The 22,513-nt window shown below is 41.9% G+C and overlaps 1 protein-coding gene across 7 annotated transcripts in view; it reads left to right on the top strand.

Moving 5' to 3' along the window:
• The window catches only part of RHOBTB1 (Rho related BTB domain containing 1), a 70,210-nt gene that overhangs the window by 14,925 nt on the left and 32,772 nt on the right, over positions 1 to 22,513 (top strand). For 6 of the 7 annotated variants that reach the window (XR_005016813.1, XM_036828640.1, XM_036828639.1 and 3 more), the window contains 2 exons: positions 16,695 to 16,896; positions 17,415 to 17,518. Coding sequence is in view for 6 of the 7 variants with exons in the window: in XM_036828640.1 (XP_036684535.1) it covers positions 16,705 to 16,896; positions 17,415 to 17,518 (296 nt within the window). In the remaining variant the exon portion in view is untranslated. Of the gene's footprint in view, positions 1 to 16,694; positions 16,897 to 17,414; positions 17,519 to 22,513 lie in introns of those variants that run through there. The other variant, XM_036828643.1, reaches the window with a different exon arrangement.

Below are 22,513 nucleotides of genomic sequence, written 5' to 3' on the forward strand. Positions count from 1 at the left end.
TCCTCTTAACTTTTTCATTTATTTCTTTGTGGCTAGAGAATTTGGTTGCTATAACTTATGTTCTAAAGGATATTTGTCTTTATGATCAGTCCATATATAGGCAACTTTTATAAATGTGCCAAGAACACTTGAAAAGAAAGCACTCTCTTATAGATTTTTTTTAAAATGTGGGTTATCTATTAACTTAATCCCACTTTTTATGCTATTCAAGCCATCCGTGTGTTGTATTTCATTTTTGCTTTCTTCATCTGATGGCGATTCTGATTATTCATCTCGTGTCAGTTATTTGCATTAACTTCTCTTTTATAAAATTTGTCTTCCTTTTTATTACATGCCTTTTAATCTATGAAGGGTCATTATTACTGCTATGCTTCTACTATGAATTGCCCTTTTTTACCTTCTAATTATCTTTTACAGATAATTTTTCTATATAAATTTGAAACCAAAGGCTAAGTAACTGTAGGCTGGTCTTATATTCTCAACTGGCTTTGGTTTCCACAGTTCTTTGAAACTGAAATGCCCATTTTTCTCATTTTTAATTATCTCTGGGTGTTTTGGCAAGTATCTTTGAGCAGTTTAATTCCTTAAAGACATTTGAGTTTTTGCCCCCGAGTCTTTTTTTTTTTTTTTTTTTAAGTAATGCAGATGACTTTTTTTTTTTGGTCTGCGTTGGGTCTTAGTTGCGGTACGCGGGATCTTTCGTTGCAGCGTGCAGTCTTCTCTCTAGTTGTGGCGTGTGGGTTTTCTCTCTCTAGTTGAGGCACGCGGGCTCAGTAGTTGTGGCGCGTGGGCTTAGTTGTCCCGCGGCATGTGGCATGTGGGATCTTAGTTCCCCGACCAGGGATCGAACCCACGTCCCCTGCATCGGAAGGCGGATTCTTTACCACTAGACCACCAGGGAAGTCCCACCCCCTGAGTCTTTAATATCCAAAAATAACTTTATGTTGCCTGACAATATTGCCTGACAATATTGGTTGTCACACCAATATTAATTTGACCTGATTCACAAATTTATTATATCCTTTTTCTTTGAAAGCTCTGTGGTTTCTATTGCATTAAAATAATGTATTGGTGAAGTATATGGTCATCTGTATTACTATTTCTTGATAGAAATGTTTTCGCCATTAGTTTTAGAAGATGTTTTGCTAAGATACTTACAGGATTATTATACAACTATTTTTTGCTGAAAGATGTATAGCTTTGGAGTCTTCTTATCTTCTTCTCCTTCTTTTTCTCCCCACTACATCCTCCTTTTAGTACTGGGAAAAATCTGTTCTATTAAATCACATTTTGCAACCTTATTTCTTCAAGAGCCCTACTATCTATGGGATTGCTTTTCAACAGTTAGCCTCTTACCTGATATCTTCCATTACATCATTTTCAGATGGCCTGCCTTCTATATTTAGAGTTTCTCATGTTTGGCCTCTACCTCACGAATTCATTTTACTAAATTTTCAAGGCTGCTATTGACTGTTGCCAGTATGGTTTTGAATTTGGCTGACTCATATTCCATTTATACATGGCCTTTACTTACCATGTTCTGTTGCCTACTTACAGCCTCATCTGCTGTTAGCATACCTGCATTATCTTCTTTTGCGTGATCAAGTACATGGATAGGATTTTTTTTCTTATGTTTCTTAGAGCATATCTACTTCAGTAGAAGAATTTTCTCTATGTCTTTAGCTAATTGCTTGTACTTTTCTTTTTTTAATTAATTTTAATTGGAGTATAGTTGATTTACAATGTTGTGTTAGTTTCTGCTGAATAGAAAAGTGAATCAGTTATCCACATACATATATCCACTCTTTTTTTTTTTTTTTTTGCTGCATTGGGTCTTCTTTGCTGTGCGCAGCCTTTCTCTATTTGCAGTGCCCGGGCTTCTCATTGCAGTGGCTTCTCTTGTTGCGGAGCACAGGTTCTAGGCGCACGGGCTTCAGTAGTTGCAGCATGTGGGCTCAGTAGCTGTGGCTCGCGGGCTCTAGAGCGCAGGCTCAGAAGTTGTGGCACACGGGCTTAGTTGCTCCGCGGCATGTGGGATCTTCCCGGACCAGGGATCGAACCCGTGTCCCCTGCATTGGCAGGCAGATTCTTAACCACTGCGCCACCAGGGAAGTCCCTCCACTTTTTTAGATTCTTTTCCCATATAGGTCCTTACAGAGTACTGAGTAGAGTTCCCTGTGCTATACACTAGGTTCTTATTAGTTATCTATTTTGTATATAGTAGTGTGTATATGTCAATCCCAATCCCCCAATTTATCCTTCCCCCCACTTTCCCCTTTGGTAACCATAAGTTTATTTTCTACATCTGTGACTCTATTTCTGTTTTGTAAATAGGTTCATTTGTACCATTTTTTTTAGATTCCACATATAAGCAATATCATATGATATTTGTCTTTCTCTGTTTGACTTACTTCACTCAGTATGAGAATCTCTAGGTCCATCCATGTCGCTGGAAATGTCATTATTTCATTCTTTTCTATGGCTGAGTAGTATTCCGTTGTGTATATGTACCACATCTTCTTTATCCATTCCTCCATTGATGGACATTTAGGTTGCTTCCATGTCCTGGCTATTGTAAATAGTGCTGCAGTGAACATTGGGGTGCGTGTATTTTTTTGTGTCTGGGCTTTTAATAGACCATATGTTGAATGGTCACTGTTTAGTCCATCCATATAAAAAAGGATTTATGCTGGCCAAGGATTGAAGTATATTTACATTCCAAATGCTTGGAATCACCTTAGGCTTTCAGGGACCAAGGCAGGGCTCTGTAGAGATCCAGGAACCCACCCGGTCCCCAGTGGACAAGCAAAGCTACTCAGTTTGGTGCGGGTTGAGAGAACTTAGGAGGGTGAGATAAGGACTAACGTGAGGAGTGTCACCACGGAGGATATACCGACGTCCAGCCTTGTACCCCCTCAGCCCACTCCCTCTGGCGTCAACATCACAAGCTCAGTCACTTCTGTTTGCAGCGTCAAAGCTGAAACAGCCTGGTGGAGCCGGCCGAAGGAAGCAAAAACCAGTCTCCCCCACGCGCGGTGCTGTCTGCCCTGCCCAGCCTCAGGAAGGGGCAATGACGGCAGCCTGCCGGTTTCATAATGGCTCTGCAGAGGCTCCACAATCTCCTCTTTCCACCCTGTCCCAGTGGGTCCAGCTCGCATCACTCCAGATCACAGGCATCTGTGGCAAAGAGCCTCCTGCTTCCCTCCAGGCCAACTCTTTTCCCCGTGGAAAAGAGTGACCTTCTCATTTGGCTCCATGGAAGTGAATCGGGCGGAGATCTTTTCAGTTTCTGGTGAATGGATACTTCTTATTCTTAGTTTCTGGTACTGTTTTGGAGTCTGCTATCTGTACAGAATAAGGTTAATTTTAGTGAGACATGGGTAGAGGGGGATCCAAGGCATCTGTGCCTTCATGGCTAACTTGCCTTAAGTCCAGCTAATTGCCTTTTGTGATGTGGCTCTTTTAGACATAGACTGAACTCTGTCTTCCAGACTCATGTTCATATCAGTTATGAATCTTTCTCCCTATGTAGTGGATACACACGCCTCCCTTTTCCTCTTCTTTTTCAGCCAAGCAGTGAATAGAGTTGGGAATCCCTTGCATTAGGATGTCAAAGTCTAAAAGTGGATGAGAACTTTATACGTCCCTTATACATAAATATTATCAAGATTCATAAATTGGCTATAAGCACTAGAGCACAGTGAAAGACCACAATCCTTTATTTTTCTAAATCAGATCCAGCCCGAAGCCACCCTTATCTGCCTATATCGGGGCTCCTCCCTGCCCCCTGCCTTCCCGTTTGGTGGAGGGGCCTGGACCTTGGTCCGTGGTGGTTCCCATGGTTACTGATGCTCTTCCTGCTGGGGGAGCCATGGCTGGTGCACTGCCATCTGTCAGAGACAGCTCTCACGATGGGCCACACAGATGTCCCCCAACGTGTTCCTCTGCAGGCTTGGCAACATGCCGCAGCTTTCGAGGCCATGGGCTTAATGATCAGTCACCAGAGACAGCCAAGTGCCAGGTCTCTGCCAGCCCCAGGTGGAAGGTTTCCTAAGGAAGGTGGAGTGACTGTGCTTGTGTATGCAGCTGAACAGATATTTACGGCAAGCCACATACGGCCAAGGCACCATGAAAAGATCTGAGGGTTTAAAGGTGAATAACAGTCTCTGTTGTCAAAAGTGCATAAACTTGATGAGGTGGAAATGAGATACATATAAGCCTAACTGTGAATATTACAAAACAAGAATTTGATAAATACCCTAGGAGACAGGATAAAGGGAGAATGTGCTAAGTGCATCTCGTTCCAAAATGAACTTGAATCTGTCTGCTTTGCTCCATCTCTGCTGATTCCACCCTGGTCCCAGCCGCCACCCTTTCCCTCCCGGAGAACTCAGGAGCTTCCCAGCTGGGCCTCGGCCACCGCTCAGAATCCCCCCCACATGCTCTCCACACGGCAGTCTCGGTGAAACCAATGATCCTTTAAAAAAAGCAGATGAGAACCTGTTACTTCTCTGCTGAAAATGCCTCAGTGGCTTCTCACTTCATTGAGAATAACATCCAAACTCCTGACCGTGGCCTAAAAGGCCGTGTATGACCCGGCCCCTGCCTGCCTTGCAGCCCTCTCTTGCCCCAGTTCCCTACACTTGAGCTTTTTCCCACCTGCTTCGTTCCCATCTCGTGACGGGGCCCTTCTCATTCTTCAGAGAGCAGGGAAATGGAACCTCCTCGTGGAGACCTCCCACCCATCATTTCCTCTCATAACCCCTTTCGTTCTTCCTCAGGGAGCTTATCAAATGTACAGTTATGTCCCCGGGTTTAGTGGTGTCTCCGCACCTGACTGTGAGGGTCCCTGAGGGCCAGCACCACCCCTGGCCTGTCTGCTGCTGTCTACCCGTAGGCCTGGCACTCACTAAGTGCAGCCTCTATTTCTGTTAACTATGACAGCCCGAGTCCTAAGAACTATTTCAGCGGATGGACCAGGGGCACGAGAAAGGGCATTTGAGTAGAAATAATGGCATAACCAACAGCAAAGGCGAGGTTACATGGCATGTTTGTAGGCATGTAGCACACACTTTACTTATGGTGGTTTTGTAACCTACCCTGGAATTTGTATGCACCTTTTAAGCTGTTTGCGATTTGTTGTTTATTTTTTCACTGAGACAGCATTTATTAAGGGCAGTGGATAGATAGAAGAAGAAGTCTATTTCTAATCCTGGCCCACCTTCCCCACTGACACTGAGTTTTAAAAAATGAAGGAACGTGATCTGGTGTAGGTCTTTACAGGGCTCTGCTGAGAATGAGTGACTGTTTCTAAATGTATCTCTGTATTATCTGTATTCCTGGACTTCTCTGCAGTGCTCTTTCTGTTACTTAATCTCTTTTTTGTTTTGATCACAACTTTCAATTGAAAAAATATTGTTGCTTTGAATGATGAAAGGCAGTTTTATCCTGGAGATATATTTCGGTGAAGTTTTGATTTAGGAAAGCCCAGCCCAGCCCAGCCCAGCCCAGCCCTGACTGTCTCTTTTCCCAGGTCTGGACCCATTCTCCATTCCAGCTGAGATGTTTATATAATGCATAAGGCAGCTCCTGCCTGACTAGGACTGGTGATTAAGAGCTCAGGATAATGAAATCTGCACAGTTGAAACTTGGCTGTTGGCTATAGTTATTATGCAACTCTTAACATTTCCCTTTTGTTCCTGCCAATAATATAAAATTCTCAGTTTTTCTTTCAAAGTTAACTCTTCAGAGACGCTGAAATTTGTTCCACTAGTATTTTTAATGACCAAGTTAAATTATTTCTTAAAGTTCAGAGTATATGCTTTTCTAAAGGACAAGCAAGTTTAGTGGCTGTGCAATAGCCCTGTTCAAACTGTTAATAACAGCTGAATGGAGCTTAAAGTACAAAGGCCCCTCTATGGACCTTAGATTTCTGTCTTTAAGCAGACTGCTCACCCGGTCTTGACTGCAGTAGCAAATATAACAAAAGATACGGAAAAAGTGACAGTAAGAGGTGGCATATTCCGAGAGTGGGGTGATGCGGAGGAACTAGGAGATGCTTAGTGAGGCATCTTAGACAAGTGATAAATCTTCCCTTGCTCACCCTCTCTAATATCTGAATTTCTAGTGTTAGAAGAGATTTGCACCCTTACCTGAATTCAAATAGTGGCCCTATCCTAATGTGCACCCGCCTGGAACAAGCAGGAACATCTAGAGTTTTATAAGCCACGGTGCCTCTGAATTATTCAGTTATGGAGACAAGACTCTGATGGTCACCTAGCTGTCGTGTGATTGAGGAAGCGAACGTGCCTGAGACGTCCTGAGAACCTGTTTCTTAAGAGAAGAACAGGACAACACAAAGGCCATCATCTCAAGGACGGAAGGTGGGTGTGGGGAACCACCACAGGAAGGAAAATGCTTTGAAAAGGAGCCTAGGGCAGCTGGGGTCATGTTAGCCTCCATCACTGTTTTGCCCATGGTTTGCCCACGAGTATATTAGGGACCCATGACAGAGCTTTATAGAAGAGGGGCATTGTATGCTCATATATTCCAAGCACTTCCGTATATAGTAGTGCCCCAGACACAGCTAATGATTCATTCAGTGCACAAGACGGGCACTTTGAAGTTACAGCCACAGGGAAAAAAATTAAAAGGTCACAGACCACCATTCAGTGATTTGCTAATATAAGAAAAAATGAGTGTGAGAGAGAGGAAGAGAAAGAGAGTATTTATGTTTTCGATTGCTTCTCCTAAAACCGTTTATTGGTACAGAGGAGCAAGTAATTTAGTCTGTGGGGAGGTGGGGCAATTAGGAAAGCTTTTTAGACAAGGTATTATCTGAATAACATTTTAGGGAATGAATAGAATTCACCAGGCGGATGAAGAATTGTGGAGGTACACACAGCGTTTAGAATTTTTTTTTTATTGGCCACGCCGTGCAGCACGTGGGATCTTAGCTCCCCGACCAGGGATGGAACGCGCGCCCCCTGCATGGGGACTGCGGAGTCTTAATCCCTGGACCGCCAGGGAAGTCCCCAATGTTTAGAATTTGAAAGCCATTTTGTGTGGCTAAAGCAAGCTGTGTTAGTTTCCTGCTGCTGCTGTAACAAGTTACCCAAAGTTAAATGTCTTAAACCAACAGATTTATCATCTTATAGTTCTGGAGGTCAGAAGTCTGAAACGGGTCTCACCGGGGTAAAAATCAAGGTGTTGGCAGGCTGTGTTCCTGCTGGAGGCCCCAGGGGAGAATCTGCTTTCCTACCTGTCCCAGCTCCCAGAGGTTACCTGCATTTCTTGGTTTAGGGCCCTTCCCTCTATCTACAAAGTCGTCCTTTATTTCTCTCCGACTCTGACCTTCTGCCTCCTTCTTCCACATGTAAAGGACTCTTGTGATTACACTGGGCCTACTCAGATAATCCGGGATAATCTCTTTATAGTAAAGTCAGCTGGCTAGCAACCTCAATCCCATTTGCTACCTAATTCCCGCATGCCATGTAACAGAACATATGCACAGGTCCCAGAGATTAGAACATGGACATCTTTGAGGGACCATTATTTTGCCTACTGCACGATGCAGTACAAGAAGTTGAGGGTGACAGTGTAGATAAGAGTTGGCATGATTCATCAACCCTAGGTAGAAAAGATCATCCAAGAGGGGCCTATAATCTGATATGGAAATGTATATATTTTTTAATGGAGGAGTCGAGGTTCTGGAGATTTTCCTAAAGAATAATGTGTATGTTTCAGTTAGCTATCGCTGTGTAACAAACCACCCCGAAACTTGGTGGCTTAAAGCAACAGTTTATTATTTCTTACGATTCTGTAGGTTGGCTAGGTGATTCCTCAGCTGGTTTCAACCGGTTCACTCATAAAACAACTTTCAGCTGGAGGGTTGACCGGCCTAGAAGATTCAAGATGGCCTCACATTATGTGGCATTTGGTGATGGCCATCGGCCGGACTGCCTCGGTTTTCCTCACTGAATCCTCATCTTCTGCTGGGTAGGCCTCAGATGACAGCCTTGACGTTGCTCCAGTAGCATGAAGGTGGAGCTGCAGGGCCTGTGGAGGCCTTCATTCCGGAACTCACATAGCGTCACATTCACCACATTCTTCTGGGTTGGGCCAGGAAGTCACTCACATTCAAGAGGAAGGGAAATAGATTCCATCTCCTGATGGGAGTTGCTGCCGTGGCCATATTTCACCCAGCACAGGCTGTAAAGATAGGATTTTTTGCTCTTAGAGTAGGATTTTGAAATTGGAGATTTCAGAGGTAAAATGTTTCTGAAGGACAGCAATATCCAGCACACGGCCAAAAGGTACGACTGGCTCCAGGACAGTGTGGTGAATGTCACTGGCACTGAAGAGGCGAAAAAGCTCTGAGGCTTGGGTGTGGGGTGCATCATCCTGTGGACGCAGCAAGAAGACTGAGTTGGTGGTGGATGTGGAGGAGTGACGTGAAGTCCAGTAGATGGCAGTAATAATGGCAGGGGCAGATATGGGATAACCAAGCCGATGGGGTAACCTGAGAGCTAGAAGATCAGGACCACGCTGTTCTAAGCCAGCCTTGTGGAGGGCACTGGTACCCAGAGTGGTGGCCTCCCTGCACCACCTCACCAAGTCCTTCACTTCCCAACCTCCACAATATCTTGTTCACTTACCAGTTTTTTTTTCTTTAATTGAAGTATAGCTGATTTACACTGCTGTGTTAGTTTCAGGTATACAGCACAGTGATTCAGTTACGCATACATATATGTTCTTTTTCAGATTCTCTTCCATTATAGGTTATTACAAGATACTGAATATAGTTCCCTGTGCTATACACTAGGACCTTGTTGTTTCTTTTATATACAGTAGTGTGTATCTGTTAATCCCAAACTCCTAATTTATCCCTCCCCCTCCCTTTCTCCTTTGGTAACCATAAGTTTGTTTTCTATGTCTGTGAGTCTGTTTCTGTTTCGTAAATAAGTTCATTTGTAACATTTTTTTAGATTCTGCATATAAATGATATCATATGAAATTTGTCTTTCTCTGACTTCACTTAGTAAGATAATCTCTAGGTCCATCCATGTTGCTGCAAATGGCATTATTTCATTCATTTTTTATGGCTTAGTAATATTCCATTGTATATATATACCACATCTTCTTTATCCATTCCTCTGTTAGTAGACACTTAGGTTGCTCCCATGTCTTGGCTACTGTAAATAGTGCTGCTATGAACACTGGGATGCATGTATCTTTTCAAATTACAGTTTTCATCTTTTCGAGATGGTAACTCTCTTTTTAATTTTTTAAGGAACCTCCATACTGCTCTCCCTAGTGGCTGCACCAATTTACATTCCCACCAACAGTGTAGGAGGGTTCCCTTTTCTTCACACCTTCTCCAGCATTTATTGTTTGTAGACTTTTTGATGATGGCCACTCTGACCAGTGTGAGGTGATACCTCATTATAGTTTTGATTTGCATTTTTCTAATAATTAGTGATGTTGAGCATCTTTTCATGTGCCTGTTGGCCATCTGTATGTCTTCTTTAGAGAAATGTCTGTTTAGGTCTTCTGCCCATTTTTTGATTGGGTTGTTTGTTTTTTTTGATATTGAGTTGTATGAGCTGTTTGTATATTTTGGAAATTAGTCCCTTGTCAGTTGCATCGTTTGCAAATATTTTCTCCCATTCCGTAGGTTGTCTTTCTGTTTTGTTTATGGTTTCCATTGCTGTGCAAAAGCTTTTAAGTTAGTTTAGGTCCCTTTTGTTTATTTTTGCTTTTATTTCTTTTGCCTTGGGAAACTGACCTAAGAAAACATTGCTACGATTTATGTCAGAGAATGTTTTGCCTATGTTCTCTTCTAGGAGTTTTATGGTGTCATGTCTTATATTTAAGTCTTTAAGCTGTTTTGAGTTTATTTTTGTGTACCATGTGAGGGAGTGTTCTAACTTCATTGATTTACATGCGGTTCTCCAGCTTTCCCAACACCACTTGTCAAAGAGACTGTCTTTTCTCCATTGTATATTCTTGCCTGCGTTGTCATAGATTAACTGAGCATAAGTGTGTGGGTTTATTTTGGGGCTCTCTATTCTGTTCCATTGATCCATATGTCTGGTTTTGTGCCAATACCATGCTGCTTTGATTCTGAAGTCTGAGAAGGTTATGCCTCCAGCTTCATTCTTTTTCCTCAGGATTGTTTTGGCAATTCTGGGTCTTTTGTGACTCCATATAAATTTTAGGATTATTTGTTCTATTTCTGTGAAAAATTTGATATGGATTGCATTATATTTGTAGATTGCTTTGGGTAGTATGGCCATTTTAACAATATTAATTCTGCCAACTACCATATGACCCAGCAATCCCACTACTGGGCATATACTCTGAGAAAACCATAATTCAAAAGGACACATGTACCCCAGTGTTCACTGCAGCACTATTTACAAGAGCCAGGACATGGAAACTACCTAAATGTCCAACAACAGTTGAATGGCTAAAGAAGATGTGATACATATACACAATGGAATATTACTCATCTGTAAAAGGGAACAAAATTGGGTCATTTGTAGAGATGTGGATGGACCCAGAGTCTGTCATACAGAATGAAGTAAGCCAGAAAGAGAAAAACAAATATCGTATATTAACACATACATGTGAAATCTAGAAAAATGGTACAGGTGAACCGATTTGCAGGGTAGGAATAGAGACGTAGATGTACAGAACAGACATGTGGACACAAGGAGGGAAGGCGAGGGTGGGATGAGTTGGGAGATTAGGATTGACATATATACACTACCATGCGTAAAATAGCTAGCGGGAACATGCTATAAAGCACAGGAAGCTCAGCTTGGTGCTCCGTGATGAACTAGATGGGTGGGATGGGAGGTGGGGAAGGAGGTGCAAGAGGGAGCGGATATAGCTATGTATATAGCTGATTCATTTCATTGTACCGAAGAAACTAACATCACATTGTAAAGCAATTATACTCCAATAAAAAAATGAAGCTAAAAATATATATATATATTAATTCTTCCAATCCAAGAGCATGGAATATCTTTCCATTTCTTTCGGTCATCTTCAATTTCTTTTATCAATGTTTTATAGTTCTCAGTATATAAGTCTTTCACCTCCTTGGTCAGGTTTATTCCTAGGTATCTATTTTTTGGACATGATTTTAAAAGGGTTTTTTTTTTTTTTTTTTTACTTTCTCTTTCTGATATTTCATTGTTAGTGTAAAGAAATGCAACAGATTTCTGTATGTTAATCTTGTATCCTGCTGCCTTGCTGAATTCGTTTAGCAGTTCTAATAGTTTTTGTGTGGAGTCTTTAGGGTTTTCATATAGAATACCATGTTATCTGCATGTAAAGACAATTTTACATCTTCCCTTCCAATTTGGACACATTTCTTTTTTTTTTTTTTCTCTGATTGCTGTAGCTTGGACTTCCAATACTATGTTAAATAAAAGTGGTGAGACTGGGCATCCTTGTCTTGTTGCAGATTTTAGTGGGAAGGCTTTCAGCTTTTCACTGTTGAGTATTATGTTGACTGTGGGTTTGTCATAAATAGCTTTTATTATGTTGAGATATGTTCCCTCTATACACACTTTGCTGAGAGTTTTTATCATGAATGGATGTAGAATTTTATCAGATGCTTTTTCTGCATCTGTTGAGATGGTCATGTGGTTTTTGTCTTTTCTGTTGTTGATATGCCGTATCACGCGGATTTTACGTATGTTGAACCAGCCTTGTGACCCTAGGATGAATCCAACTTGATCATGGTGTATGATCCTTTTTATGTGTGGTTGGGTTCAATTTGCTAGTATTTTGTTGAAGATTTTTGCATCTATATTCATCAAGGATATTGGCCTATAATTTTTTTGGTAGTGTCTTTGGTTTTGGTATCAGGGCGATGGTGGCTTCATAGAATGACTTTGGGAGTGTTCCCTCCTCTTCAGTTTTTTGGAAGAGTTTGAGAAGGATTGGTATAAGTTCTCCTTTATATGTTTGGTAGAATTCTTCAGTGAAGCCATCCCATCCTGGACTTTTGTTTGCAAGGAATTTTTTCTTTTATTACAGACTCTATTTCATTTTTAGTGGTTGGTCTGTTCAGATTATTTATATCTTCTTGATTCAGTTTTGGTGAGCTGTATGTTTCTATAAACTTGTCAGTTTCTTCTAGGTTCTCCAATTTGTTGGCATAGTATTCTCTTATGGTTTTTTTTTTTATTTCTGCAGTATCAGATATTATTTCCCTTCTTTCATTTCTTATTTTTATCACTTACTTGTTTTTAAATAAACTTCTGACTTCCAGAGAGTGTACAAGTAGATTTTTCAGGTAGCATTTTAACTATCAGCATCCATGTCCTGAAGATTCAGTGAAAGTATGAAATAAAGTTCAAGTCAGTTTTGAGTGAGACGATTACAGAGCTGCCACAGTATCAGGTTACCAGTATCAGTTCTGCCTAGCTATTCTTTCCCTTTTATACCTTCCTTGTCTCCTCAGATATGGATCTAAAGGCAAAAGGGTATCTTCATAGATCAGCAGGATTTATGGTGGTGAAATTTATTAACAGTGTTAAAGGAATATTTATTACTCTCTTTCCGGGTAAATAAAAATCAGAAACCAGAGTCATTATCCAGATGGTCGTAAGCGCTCATTCAACCATAAGAGTGCTAGATATGGATAAATTTGAGCCCATAACAAGCAAAGGAGGATACAATTGCATATCTTTATAATTAGACTATAATATAATGTTTATTTGTTTATGTGTAACAGATGAATAATTGGTTTACAGTACAAGAATAGCATGAGTTTACATCCTTGGCTGTGACTTCATACTCTTAAAGTACTTTTTAGACTACCACTAAGTAAATTTCTACCCAAAAGGAAAGATTTGGAGCCTCGCATTTTGGTAACCCAGCAAACTCTTCCTGGAAGTGCCCCATGAAGAGTGCATGATCCGGGCTATGAGAATTTAATTCTGCCTGCCTTTCACTTCCCTTATATGCTGTCCCCTTTGCACAAAGTTCAGCACCTTTGGCAGTCACTTCCGTTTTGCGCAGATTGCTAGAGATTAGAGGACCAACGGATGTTATTCTCACCTTTGATACAGAAATTCTTTTCAAGACTGTGCATGAGATGTGTCTATAAATAAGTAAAGTGATGATATTTTTGTAATCATGGCCTTAATATAAAACCAGAAGGGCTTTTATCCCCCTCAAAGTCATCTTCTGTAAAAGCTACACAGCTATTCCACCTGAGCTGCCACTATTCAAATTACTTGGGGGACTCCTCTTTGGGGGGATGCTATCAGAGTAAGTTTGCAAGCCAACGAGAAAACCAGTGTTACGGTTTTTGTGTCACGTCTGAATTTTTACTAAATCCAAACATTCTCCCAAATTTTATGGATTGGTTCTCTTTGACTTTTATCTATCTAAAAAATAAAATAAAATTCACTCAAAAGTATAAAGTTTGAATGTCACTTAGGACATTCAAAATAATAGACCTCAGGTTCCAGAGTTGTGAGACTCCAAATGGAACCTGTTTTTTCCTGACATAGGCTACCCTGTGGTAATATCACCAGAATCTTGTCAAAGACTGTTGTGAAGTGCTACCACTTTTGTTCTAGAATCTAGAAGTGCCCCATAAAAATATTTTTAACCTACCTTTCCAACTCTATTATCCTTCAGTTAACTGTGAACTCCTCTCTCCCCCTCCCCACCCAGAACTTTCTCTGCCTTCTTTGCATCAGGTCAGCTGTGCCCCATCTTGTATTTATGTGCTTCAATTTTCAATGAATTACCCTTTAATTGCTCTACTAAAATGTATCCTTTTTATAGATCTTTATGATAATTAAGTTTATGATTTTTGCATCTAATCCTGGTCTTCCACCTGACTCAATTTTTTGTTGTCATCTAAAAGTATTCATTTCAGCATGATGATTATAATTTTGAAGCCATCGGTGTGTCAGGTACGGCACTGGGAACTGAAAACATCAGTTCACCTAATCTTGACCACATTAGGAGATGGGTACGAATATTCCCACTTAACAGGTGAGGAAGCTAGGGCTCAGACAGTGCAGCTGGCTTGCCTAAAGCCAAATAAATGACCATAAAGCAGGGAGACCAGGATTCAAACTCTCATCCATCCAAGGCAGGGTTTCCCAACCTCGCGCTATGGTATTTGGGGCCAGATAATTCTTTGTTGTGGGAGCTGCCCTGTACATTGTAGTATGTTTAGCAGCATGTCTGGCCTCTGCCTACCTGAAGCCAGTAGCCCTTCCCCACACCCCACTGTGACAACCAAAAATGCCTCCAGACGTTGCCAAATGCCTCCAGACATTGCCAAATGTTCTAGAATTTAAGAACCGCCGATCTAATGCCGAAGTAATGCTTTTGCCACATTATACTATTAAATCGAGAACTAATACAATCATAGAATTTTAAGGCTGGATTTTAAAGAGGTCGATTTTTGGAATCACCACACCTGGCTAATCACTAGAATTGGAGATATTTAAAGACTCTTTTCCCACCCAAGACCTTCAAAATCAGCATTTACCAGGTGGGGGACAGGTATCTATTTTAAGCCTCTTCACGGGTGTAGGATCAGATCTTAACCTCACCACACATCTGTTCCTTGAATCACTCCACTCCATTCCTGCCAGATAGTTCTCCAGCCTCGGGTTTAACACCTCCTGTGATGGTGTTATCCATGTTCAGATGGTCCTAACTGTGCAAAAGCATTCATCTTTAACATTCTTCTTCTGTCTCTCCCGCTATACCCTTAATCTCATATTATCTAAATTATCATTTTTCTTAAGTCAATTGAATTAAACATGTATTGAGGGACTTCCCTGGTGGCACAGTGGTTAACAATCCGCCTGCCAATGCAGGGGGCACGGGTTCGAGCCCTGGTCCGGGAAGATCCCACATGCCGCGGAGCAACTAAGCCCGTGCGCCACAACTACTGAGCCTGCGCTCTAGAACCCGCGAGCCACAACTACTGAGCCCGCATGCCACAGCTACTGAAGCCCGCGTGCCTAGAGCCCGTGCTCCGCAACAAGAGAAGCCACCGTAATGAGAAGCCTGCGCACCACAAGGAAGAGTAGCCCCCATTCGCCGCAACTAGAGAAAGCCTGCGTGCAGCAACAAAGACCCAAGGCAGCCAAAAATAAATAAATAAATTTATTTAAAAAAAATTTTTTTTAAACATGTTTTGATTCCCAATTATGTATTAGGCCCTACTCCGAGCTTTTTTTTTTTTTTTTTTTACCATGTCTGTTAAGACCATTATGGACTCTTTTTAAGAAAATGACCATCCAACAGTTTTCTCAGCATAACAATAGACTTCCTCAGAAGAGCAATCATAATACATTAAAATCTTAGAATCTTGCATGGTTGGCCACCCATCCAGCTGCTACCGCCCATCCAGCTGCTACCGGGAAGCAGTCCACTCTGCAGCTTGTGGGGTTCCTGTTTTGGGGAAGCAGAGCTGCCAGCAGCTTTCCTCTGCCTCTTCACCCCTCACCCAGTAACCCTCTTTTAACCTTTTTTGATGGTTTCAGGAAGATTCCAAAGTAGCTCCTCATTCTGGTAAAATCATTCTCTACCACATGCTCCAGATTTCTTCTCTGCAAACACAGAGAGGAAGGGAATTTTTTTCAAAATCTTTCTTTATAGTGCTCCTCTTAAGAATATCTTTTAATGAATTTGATTAATAAAAATTAATGAATAAATATAAGTATAAATTAATTTTAATAATGTATCAAGGGACTTCCCTGGTGGTGCAGTGGTTAAGAATCCGCCTGCCAGTGCAGGGGACACAGGTTCAATCCCTGGTCCGGGAAGATCCCACATGCCATGGAGCAGCTAAGCCTGTCCGCCACAACTACTGAGCCTGCGCTCTAGAGCCTGTGAGCCACAACTACTGAGCCTCTGCTCTAGAGCCCGTGCGCCACAACTACTGAGCCCACACGCCTAGAGCCTGTGCTCCGCAACAAGAGAAGCCACTGCAATGAGAAGCCCGCGCACCGCAACAAAGAGCAACCCCACTCGCCGCAACTAGAGAAAGCCAGCGCACAGCAACGAAGACCCAACTCAGCCAAAATAAATAATTAAAATAATAATAATAATGTATCCAATTTCACACTTACAGTTCACTCTTCTTTAAAGTCAACTAGTCCCTTTCTGCTCACACTTTGGATTCTCCCCTAAGTCACCAGGATAGTTTAGAACCTATAGGAAATTGCTTTTTAGTGAGAGATCTTGGATCACTGGAAGATTGTAACGGACACTCATATTGCAAAGGCTGCTTATGCCCGAATGTGTAAGGTTAAACCTGCAGGTGCCCAGTCTCTTTAGCGGGTCAACATGAGTAGCTAGTGAGCTAGAAGTGTGTGCCAGCAGCCCCGACTTGCCTGGACGGAGCTCCAGTAGGCAGGTTGTGTTTAGAGAAAACCAAGGAGAAAATAACATGTTAACCGGAATCAACCGTTTGGGGTCAAAATAACAATCCGGTGTTTTTGTACTTGTGTGAGATATAAAAAGAAAAGTTGAGTTTCAGTTTGGCTTAGTAGGAACTTCCACACTTCTGGCTTCTGCCTGGGTACCTCCAGAGAAGTGCCTGGACCAAGGGAAAACCGCCTGGCCCCCTCCCATCTGTGACTGCTCTGGAAAGCACCAGTGTCTTGAATGCGGTGTCCGCTCTCTTCTTCTAGAGTGTTATAAATGGACACTGACATGGACTACGAAAGACCCAACGTGGAAACCATCAAGTGCGTGGTCGTGGGAGACAACGCCGTGGGGAAGACGCGCTTGATCTGCGCCAGGGCGTGTAATACGACGCTGACGCAGTACCAGCTGCTGGCCACTCACGTACCCACGGTGTGGGCCATTGACCAGTACCGGGTCTGCCAGGAGGTAAGACAGACGGCGTTTCTTTAGAATCCTAAGGGTACATCACTGCTGTTGCCAGTCTGATTTTTATTTGTTTATTTTTTTGGATTTCTATTTACTTGATTTTTTTTTTTTTTATTGAAGTCTAGTTGCTTTACAAGGTTGTGTTAGTTTCTGCTGTACAGCAGGGTGATTCAGGTATACCTATGTATACGTTCTTTTGTATTCTTTTCCATTACGGTATACCACAGGCTATTGAATACAGCCAGTCTGATTTTTAAAAAGCGGGGGAAGGGGTTAACTTGGATGTTCGAGACAAAACTCACCTGTTTAGTGTCACAAGAGAAAACAAAAGCAGAAGGCCGACTTGGAGTATGGCTACGGTATCCTGAGGGAGGGCTTTTGAGGCACGTGGTTCCAGGAACAGAATTAGGACTTAGCTAAGTCCTGTTAGACAGAAGGAGATGACTCAATGCACGTGCGTCTCGGGGGCTCTGAGGGGGAGCCTCTGACTGACGGCCTGGGTTCTGTCTCTCCTGCAGGTCTTGGAGCGTTCCCGGGATGTCGTTGATGAAGTGAGCGTTTCTCTCAGGCTTTGGGATACTTTTGGCGATCATCACAAAGACAGGCGTTTTGCCTATGGCAGGTAAACCAAGACTAGTGCAGTTCAGTTCAACTTCAGTACAATTTCCTTTCCTAAACCCATCTCTGCTTCGTAAATCAACAAAAACCACATAATATGGCCTTGAGATGTGTTGGGTTCTGCACTGTGTCTAAGAAAAGACAAGACAAAAAAAACCCAAAAAGAACAACCCAAAACAGCACTGTTTCCTGATGTCAAGAAAAGCGCTCTGCGTGGCCACTTGGTTCCTCCCAGGAAGTACTTTATTTAAAACAACCAGTGCTAGTTAAACCGGACGTTTGCTGGACGCGGATTCTGTTGTGCTCTCCAACCTTGGGCTGCTTTCATTGTTGTCTTCCTGAATGATACTTAATTTACCTTCTCTTAGAATGTTTTAAGTTTTTTTTAGCACTTGGCCACCCCACTTCTGAAGGTCTCTTTGATCTTTTTGTGACCATACTGCAGTCTGAAGTTACTTGCTTTGGGCTTTGTTGTCTGAAAAGTCTATTATTTTTATTTGAAGGTCATTTTTAAAAAAGAAAGAAAAATATCTCTGAAGTCCTTCACAAAGGCACATTTCCAAAATGAACTGAAGCATTAATGTCTGCTTTTCATTTAAAAAAAAAAAGGAGGAGGAGGAAAAATCCAGTAAAGGGAAGACAAATCTAGGACATTAATATGAGTGGGAACAAGGTCAAAGTATCGTAAAATATTTAGCAACTTCTCTTTGTCACCATAACTCCAAAGGAGTCTCTGGGACTCCAGCTGTCTTAAAGTCCCTCTCAGTGAATCTGTTATAACTATCAAAATCCAGATAAGGAGGAGATTTCCTTACTCCTTAATAGTAAATGAAGACATTTCCTTTTAAGTTTAGAATTTAGGTCTCTGTTAACATCAAACATCATGCTACCTCACAGGATTGGATTAGATACTCCAAACGAGTTACTCCTTTGTATTGAGATAAGCTTTTCTGAAAGGACCTCTCTTTTCTTCAAGCCAGTAGCCCTCTTAAGCCTCTGAACCTCTATTGGCATTTATCCAAGTGGTCTAAAATACTGAATAAACTGCTGAAAGGGTTTGCCCTAGTCCTGAGAAGTCCTTCACACACTGAAAGAATCTGCAATTTAGGCCAGTTTGTTCAAGGGGGTCTCAGAAAGAGGCATGTAGAAGTAAAACTGTGATTTTAATGTCCCCTTGAACAACGAGAACTGTTGAACTTAATATCCAGCATTACAGATATGTTTCTTCTTGAGTTTCCTGGTTTTTTGGGTTTTTTTTTTTTTCCCTTTCCATGATGTTCTTGATTCTTATCTTAGTTGCCATTTGGGTTTTTTTCTGTTGTCTCATTACTACACACGCACGAAAATAATAATCAGTGAACCTGCTTGTAAGTACCATGCAGTCAGATTTTGTAATACCTGTGGTTTTAAGGAAGCATAATAAAATGATGCCTGGAAGCAAAGTAAGCACAACACAATAGATTTCAAAGGACTGTTTGTACCCCAACTTCTAAAAAGGTGTGGTGAATAAAGATGAGCTTACTGAGATATTGGGTTTAGCTTCTACATGCTGTCTCAACAGCTCAGTGGTTTATTGCCACTTGAAATTTATGTATTTGGGATGATGAATTTTAACTTGGCTCCACCATGTGAAACTTGTTTTGTGGTAGTAGAAAGGCTACTTCATTGTCATGTGAGGTTCCTGCTTAGGGTTGATTTAATGGCACAATGACCTTCACAGATCTGATACTGACAGGCATCTACACTGGGCCTCATCCAGCTTCTTGATGTATGTCATGCCTGTGCTTGGTCCCTCCCAACAGAAATAAGCTGGTCTCTCATGTGACTCTATCAGTTCAAAGTGCAGTGTTCTGTTCCCTTGTCTGTAGTGTTTGGCTCTGTCAACTGTAGCCATCCCCCACCCCTTTGGTGGAAACAGGACGCGCTTTCCAAGCCAAGTCTGACTCCCTGAGCAACAAAGAGGGGCTCAGGAAGCCCTCCTGTGTTTCTGACCGAGCTCTCTGTGGGCCTCACTTTATGTGCATGTCTGGCCTTGCATTTCCTCTGTCTTTTCTGATTCTCCGCAGCCTCCAGGCTTCCTGCCACAGACCCCACCACTGGTAAAGAACAAAAACCAGGGCTGTTCTGTCTCGGATTCCAGCCTGTGTCTATAAACGCTCAATATGTCAGACCGCATTGCTATAGCACCGAAAAGTTACATTGTATGGAAAAGTCTGGTAGTAGTAGAAGTTTCTTTTACTCAGAATAGGGCTCCAACCACTGGATCTCATTGCTATGCGAGAGCTGTTTAATTTCTGTGTAACTTCCATTTTTAGCTCCCTATCATTCGTTACGGAGAAAAATCATAATTACAGTTTCTGACATTCAGTTTGGTTTGCAAACCTGTTTTTTCACTGATGTTTTTACTATACTTGGTATGAATTACAAGTCAGCGAGATGTGATATATTCCTGAGACTTGGAAATGTATTTGGAACCTTTTTAAAATAATTCATTTGATTCTTATGGTGACAGTGAGAGAAACCAGATTCATACCAAGATGCCTTAGACCTCACCTTCAGTTTCCTCGGCTTCTTAGCACCAAGCTAGTTAACAAGTTACCCCCTCAAACCTTCTTTGGCATAGGCACGTTCTAGTTTGCAGAATGGGCCACGGTGGTGTCAGTCTGCTGACTTGAATTTGCAATTTTCCTCATGTGGTATAACTACAACCAGAATGTCAAAGCTCTTGTTATAATTTAAAGGCAATTATTCAACCCATTTTTTTAGCCAACTAGATGAATAGCTCCAATTCATCAAAGCCCTACAGTGTGTCAATCAAAAATATTAGGTGCTTTGCCAACACTAGTTTAGTTAATCCTTCCAGGAACCCTAGGAGGCAGAGATTATCTCCATGCCGCAGTTGAGTAGAGAGTTGAGTTCTTTTACTACCATAACCTGCCCAATAGTGAGTTTCAAAAATAGATTCAAACCCAGCTCTGCCTGACTCCTGGCTCCCACTCCTTCCATTGTGACAAGCTACCTTGACCTCCTATTAAACAGAATGCAACTGAAACCACCACCCCACATTGATGAGCTGGGTATCCATTTGCTCTTCCATATTTGTGTGGTGGCTTAGAATGAGAAGAGATCTCAAAGAGTCATCTGATCAACCCCTTTTCTCCAGGAAGGGAGCTCATCCATCCAAGAAAAAGTAGTGATAGGAGCCCTTCTGTTCGATGGACATGAAAGGTAGCAGAGTAGCATTAGCATCCTAACACTTACCTAACACATTTGAAATACTTCAAACCCTCTTTTGTCTGGAGCGAATGACTCCAACTTTTAGTAGCCTTTCTTCTTCCTACCACCTACTTTCTATCCATTTTCGCATGAACTTTTGAAGCTCTTTCCTGGATCTTTTAAAATGTCAAGAACAAAACTGTACATAGTAGCCATGACTGAGATCAGCTGCTCTTTTCTGGCAAGAAAAAAAAAAAGCTTCTTTTTAAAGGGATATCACTCAAGAGTTTTCCCCTAGAACTATTAAAAGAAGGAAGTGTATACACTTAGGTACCTGGCACTGAAAATGTAGGCAAGTAGGATGGGCTCTGCCTTCAACAGAATACCTGGGCCCCTCTGCCGCCATCCTACAGTCACACCACACATAAATAATTACCCATTTTATTGTTCACTTTCCTTGAAAACCTTCACCATTGCTGTGTCTCGGGGTCACATAACCTTCAAACACATAAAGCCTATGGGGCTGGAGGTGGTGATAACAGCAGCTACAATTTAATCAGGGCTCCGCATGAGCCAGGCCTGTGCTCACGGCTCTACGTATCTTGTCACCACGTCATTCTTGTGGTGACCCTGTAAACTAGGCTCATTTCACAGTTGAGCAAGCATGCACAGAAAGGGGCCAAGGTCAGATGGCTAGGAGAGAGTGGTACTGAACTTTTCCTGGTAGTTCTTTCTGGGTCCAAAGCCTGCTTCTTCCCTTCCCCCCAGGCTTTTGTGGCTGATGATGATGATTGATGGCCAACTTACTTTACATTTATTCTCAGTCCAGTCTAATTCTTACACTATTCTGTGTGGACATGGAAGACCAGCGTTCACCATCTATCACCAGCTCTAACTAATATTCCATTGTTCCTCTTAAGTTCTTTAATACGTAGCAAATGACTTAATTCTCTATATGCATCCGTGAGTGACTAAACATGAGTCCTTTCATTTCCAGTAAAAATGTTACAACCAAGCGAACTTTCTGAGAGTGAGTGGGATGCTTGGGTACTCTCTATGGCATGTTTTCTCCCCCCAGTTTTACGCAAGCATGCAGAATCACTGTATTTACCCTTACACCAAAGAGTTTCTAGGCATATTTTCAGTACAGTTCGAACTCTTATTATATAGATTACTCTTACACACTGATTTTTCTCAAGTGTTTTTACGTCCAATGAGAAGTACACTACATGTTTTAAATGATAACATCAATCAGAGCCATGGTTTCTGTGTATCTGTTTAGATAAGACAGCTCTAGTTTCACGTTGAAGGCACATGTAATCAGATACAGCATGAATACATCTCATCTTGAATGCTCGGTTGAGGCCCTTTAAAAAATTCAGGACTGTGGGTGACCAGTGTTTATGTCTTTGTCTGGGATTGGCTGAACTTGTGGTTAATGGCATGGGAAAAAAGCAAGAAACAACTAATGTGCCTCGATAAAGTATTTTGAAGTAGTTCTCGTCCGTGGCACTTTCTAAACGCTTGGCCAGAACTAACATTCTGATGATGATTTCGGGATGGCAAACAGCCTGTCAGACAGAGAAACATATCAGGTGGAAGTGGACCAGGGCCAGGATGAGGGTGAGGCAAGTAAGGCACTCACCTTGGGTGTAAAATGTAAATAATAATAATTTTTAAAAGATAGGATCACTGTTAACTGATCTTTTCTTTCTGTCTCAGGCTCAGCATGGCAAATGTTACTGGCCCTGACCTTATTTAAAATTTTGGTATTTTGCTCATC

Source organism: Balaenoptera musculus, chromosome 16, assembly GCF_009873245.2.
Source record: "Balaenoptera musculus isolate JJ_BM4_2016_0621 chromosome 16, mBalMus1.pri.v3, whole genome shotgun sequence".
NCBI lineage: Eukaryota > Metazoa > Chordata > Mammalia > Artiodactyla > Balaenopteridae > Balaenoptera > Balaenoptera musculus.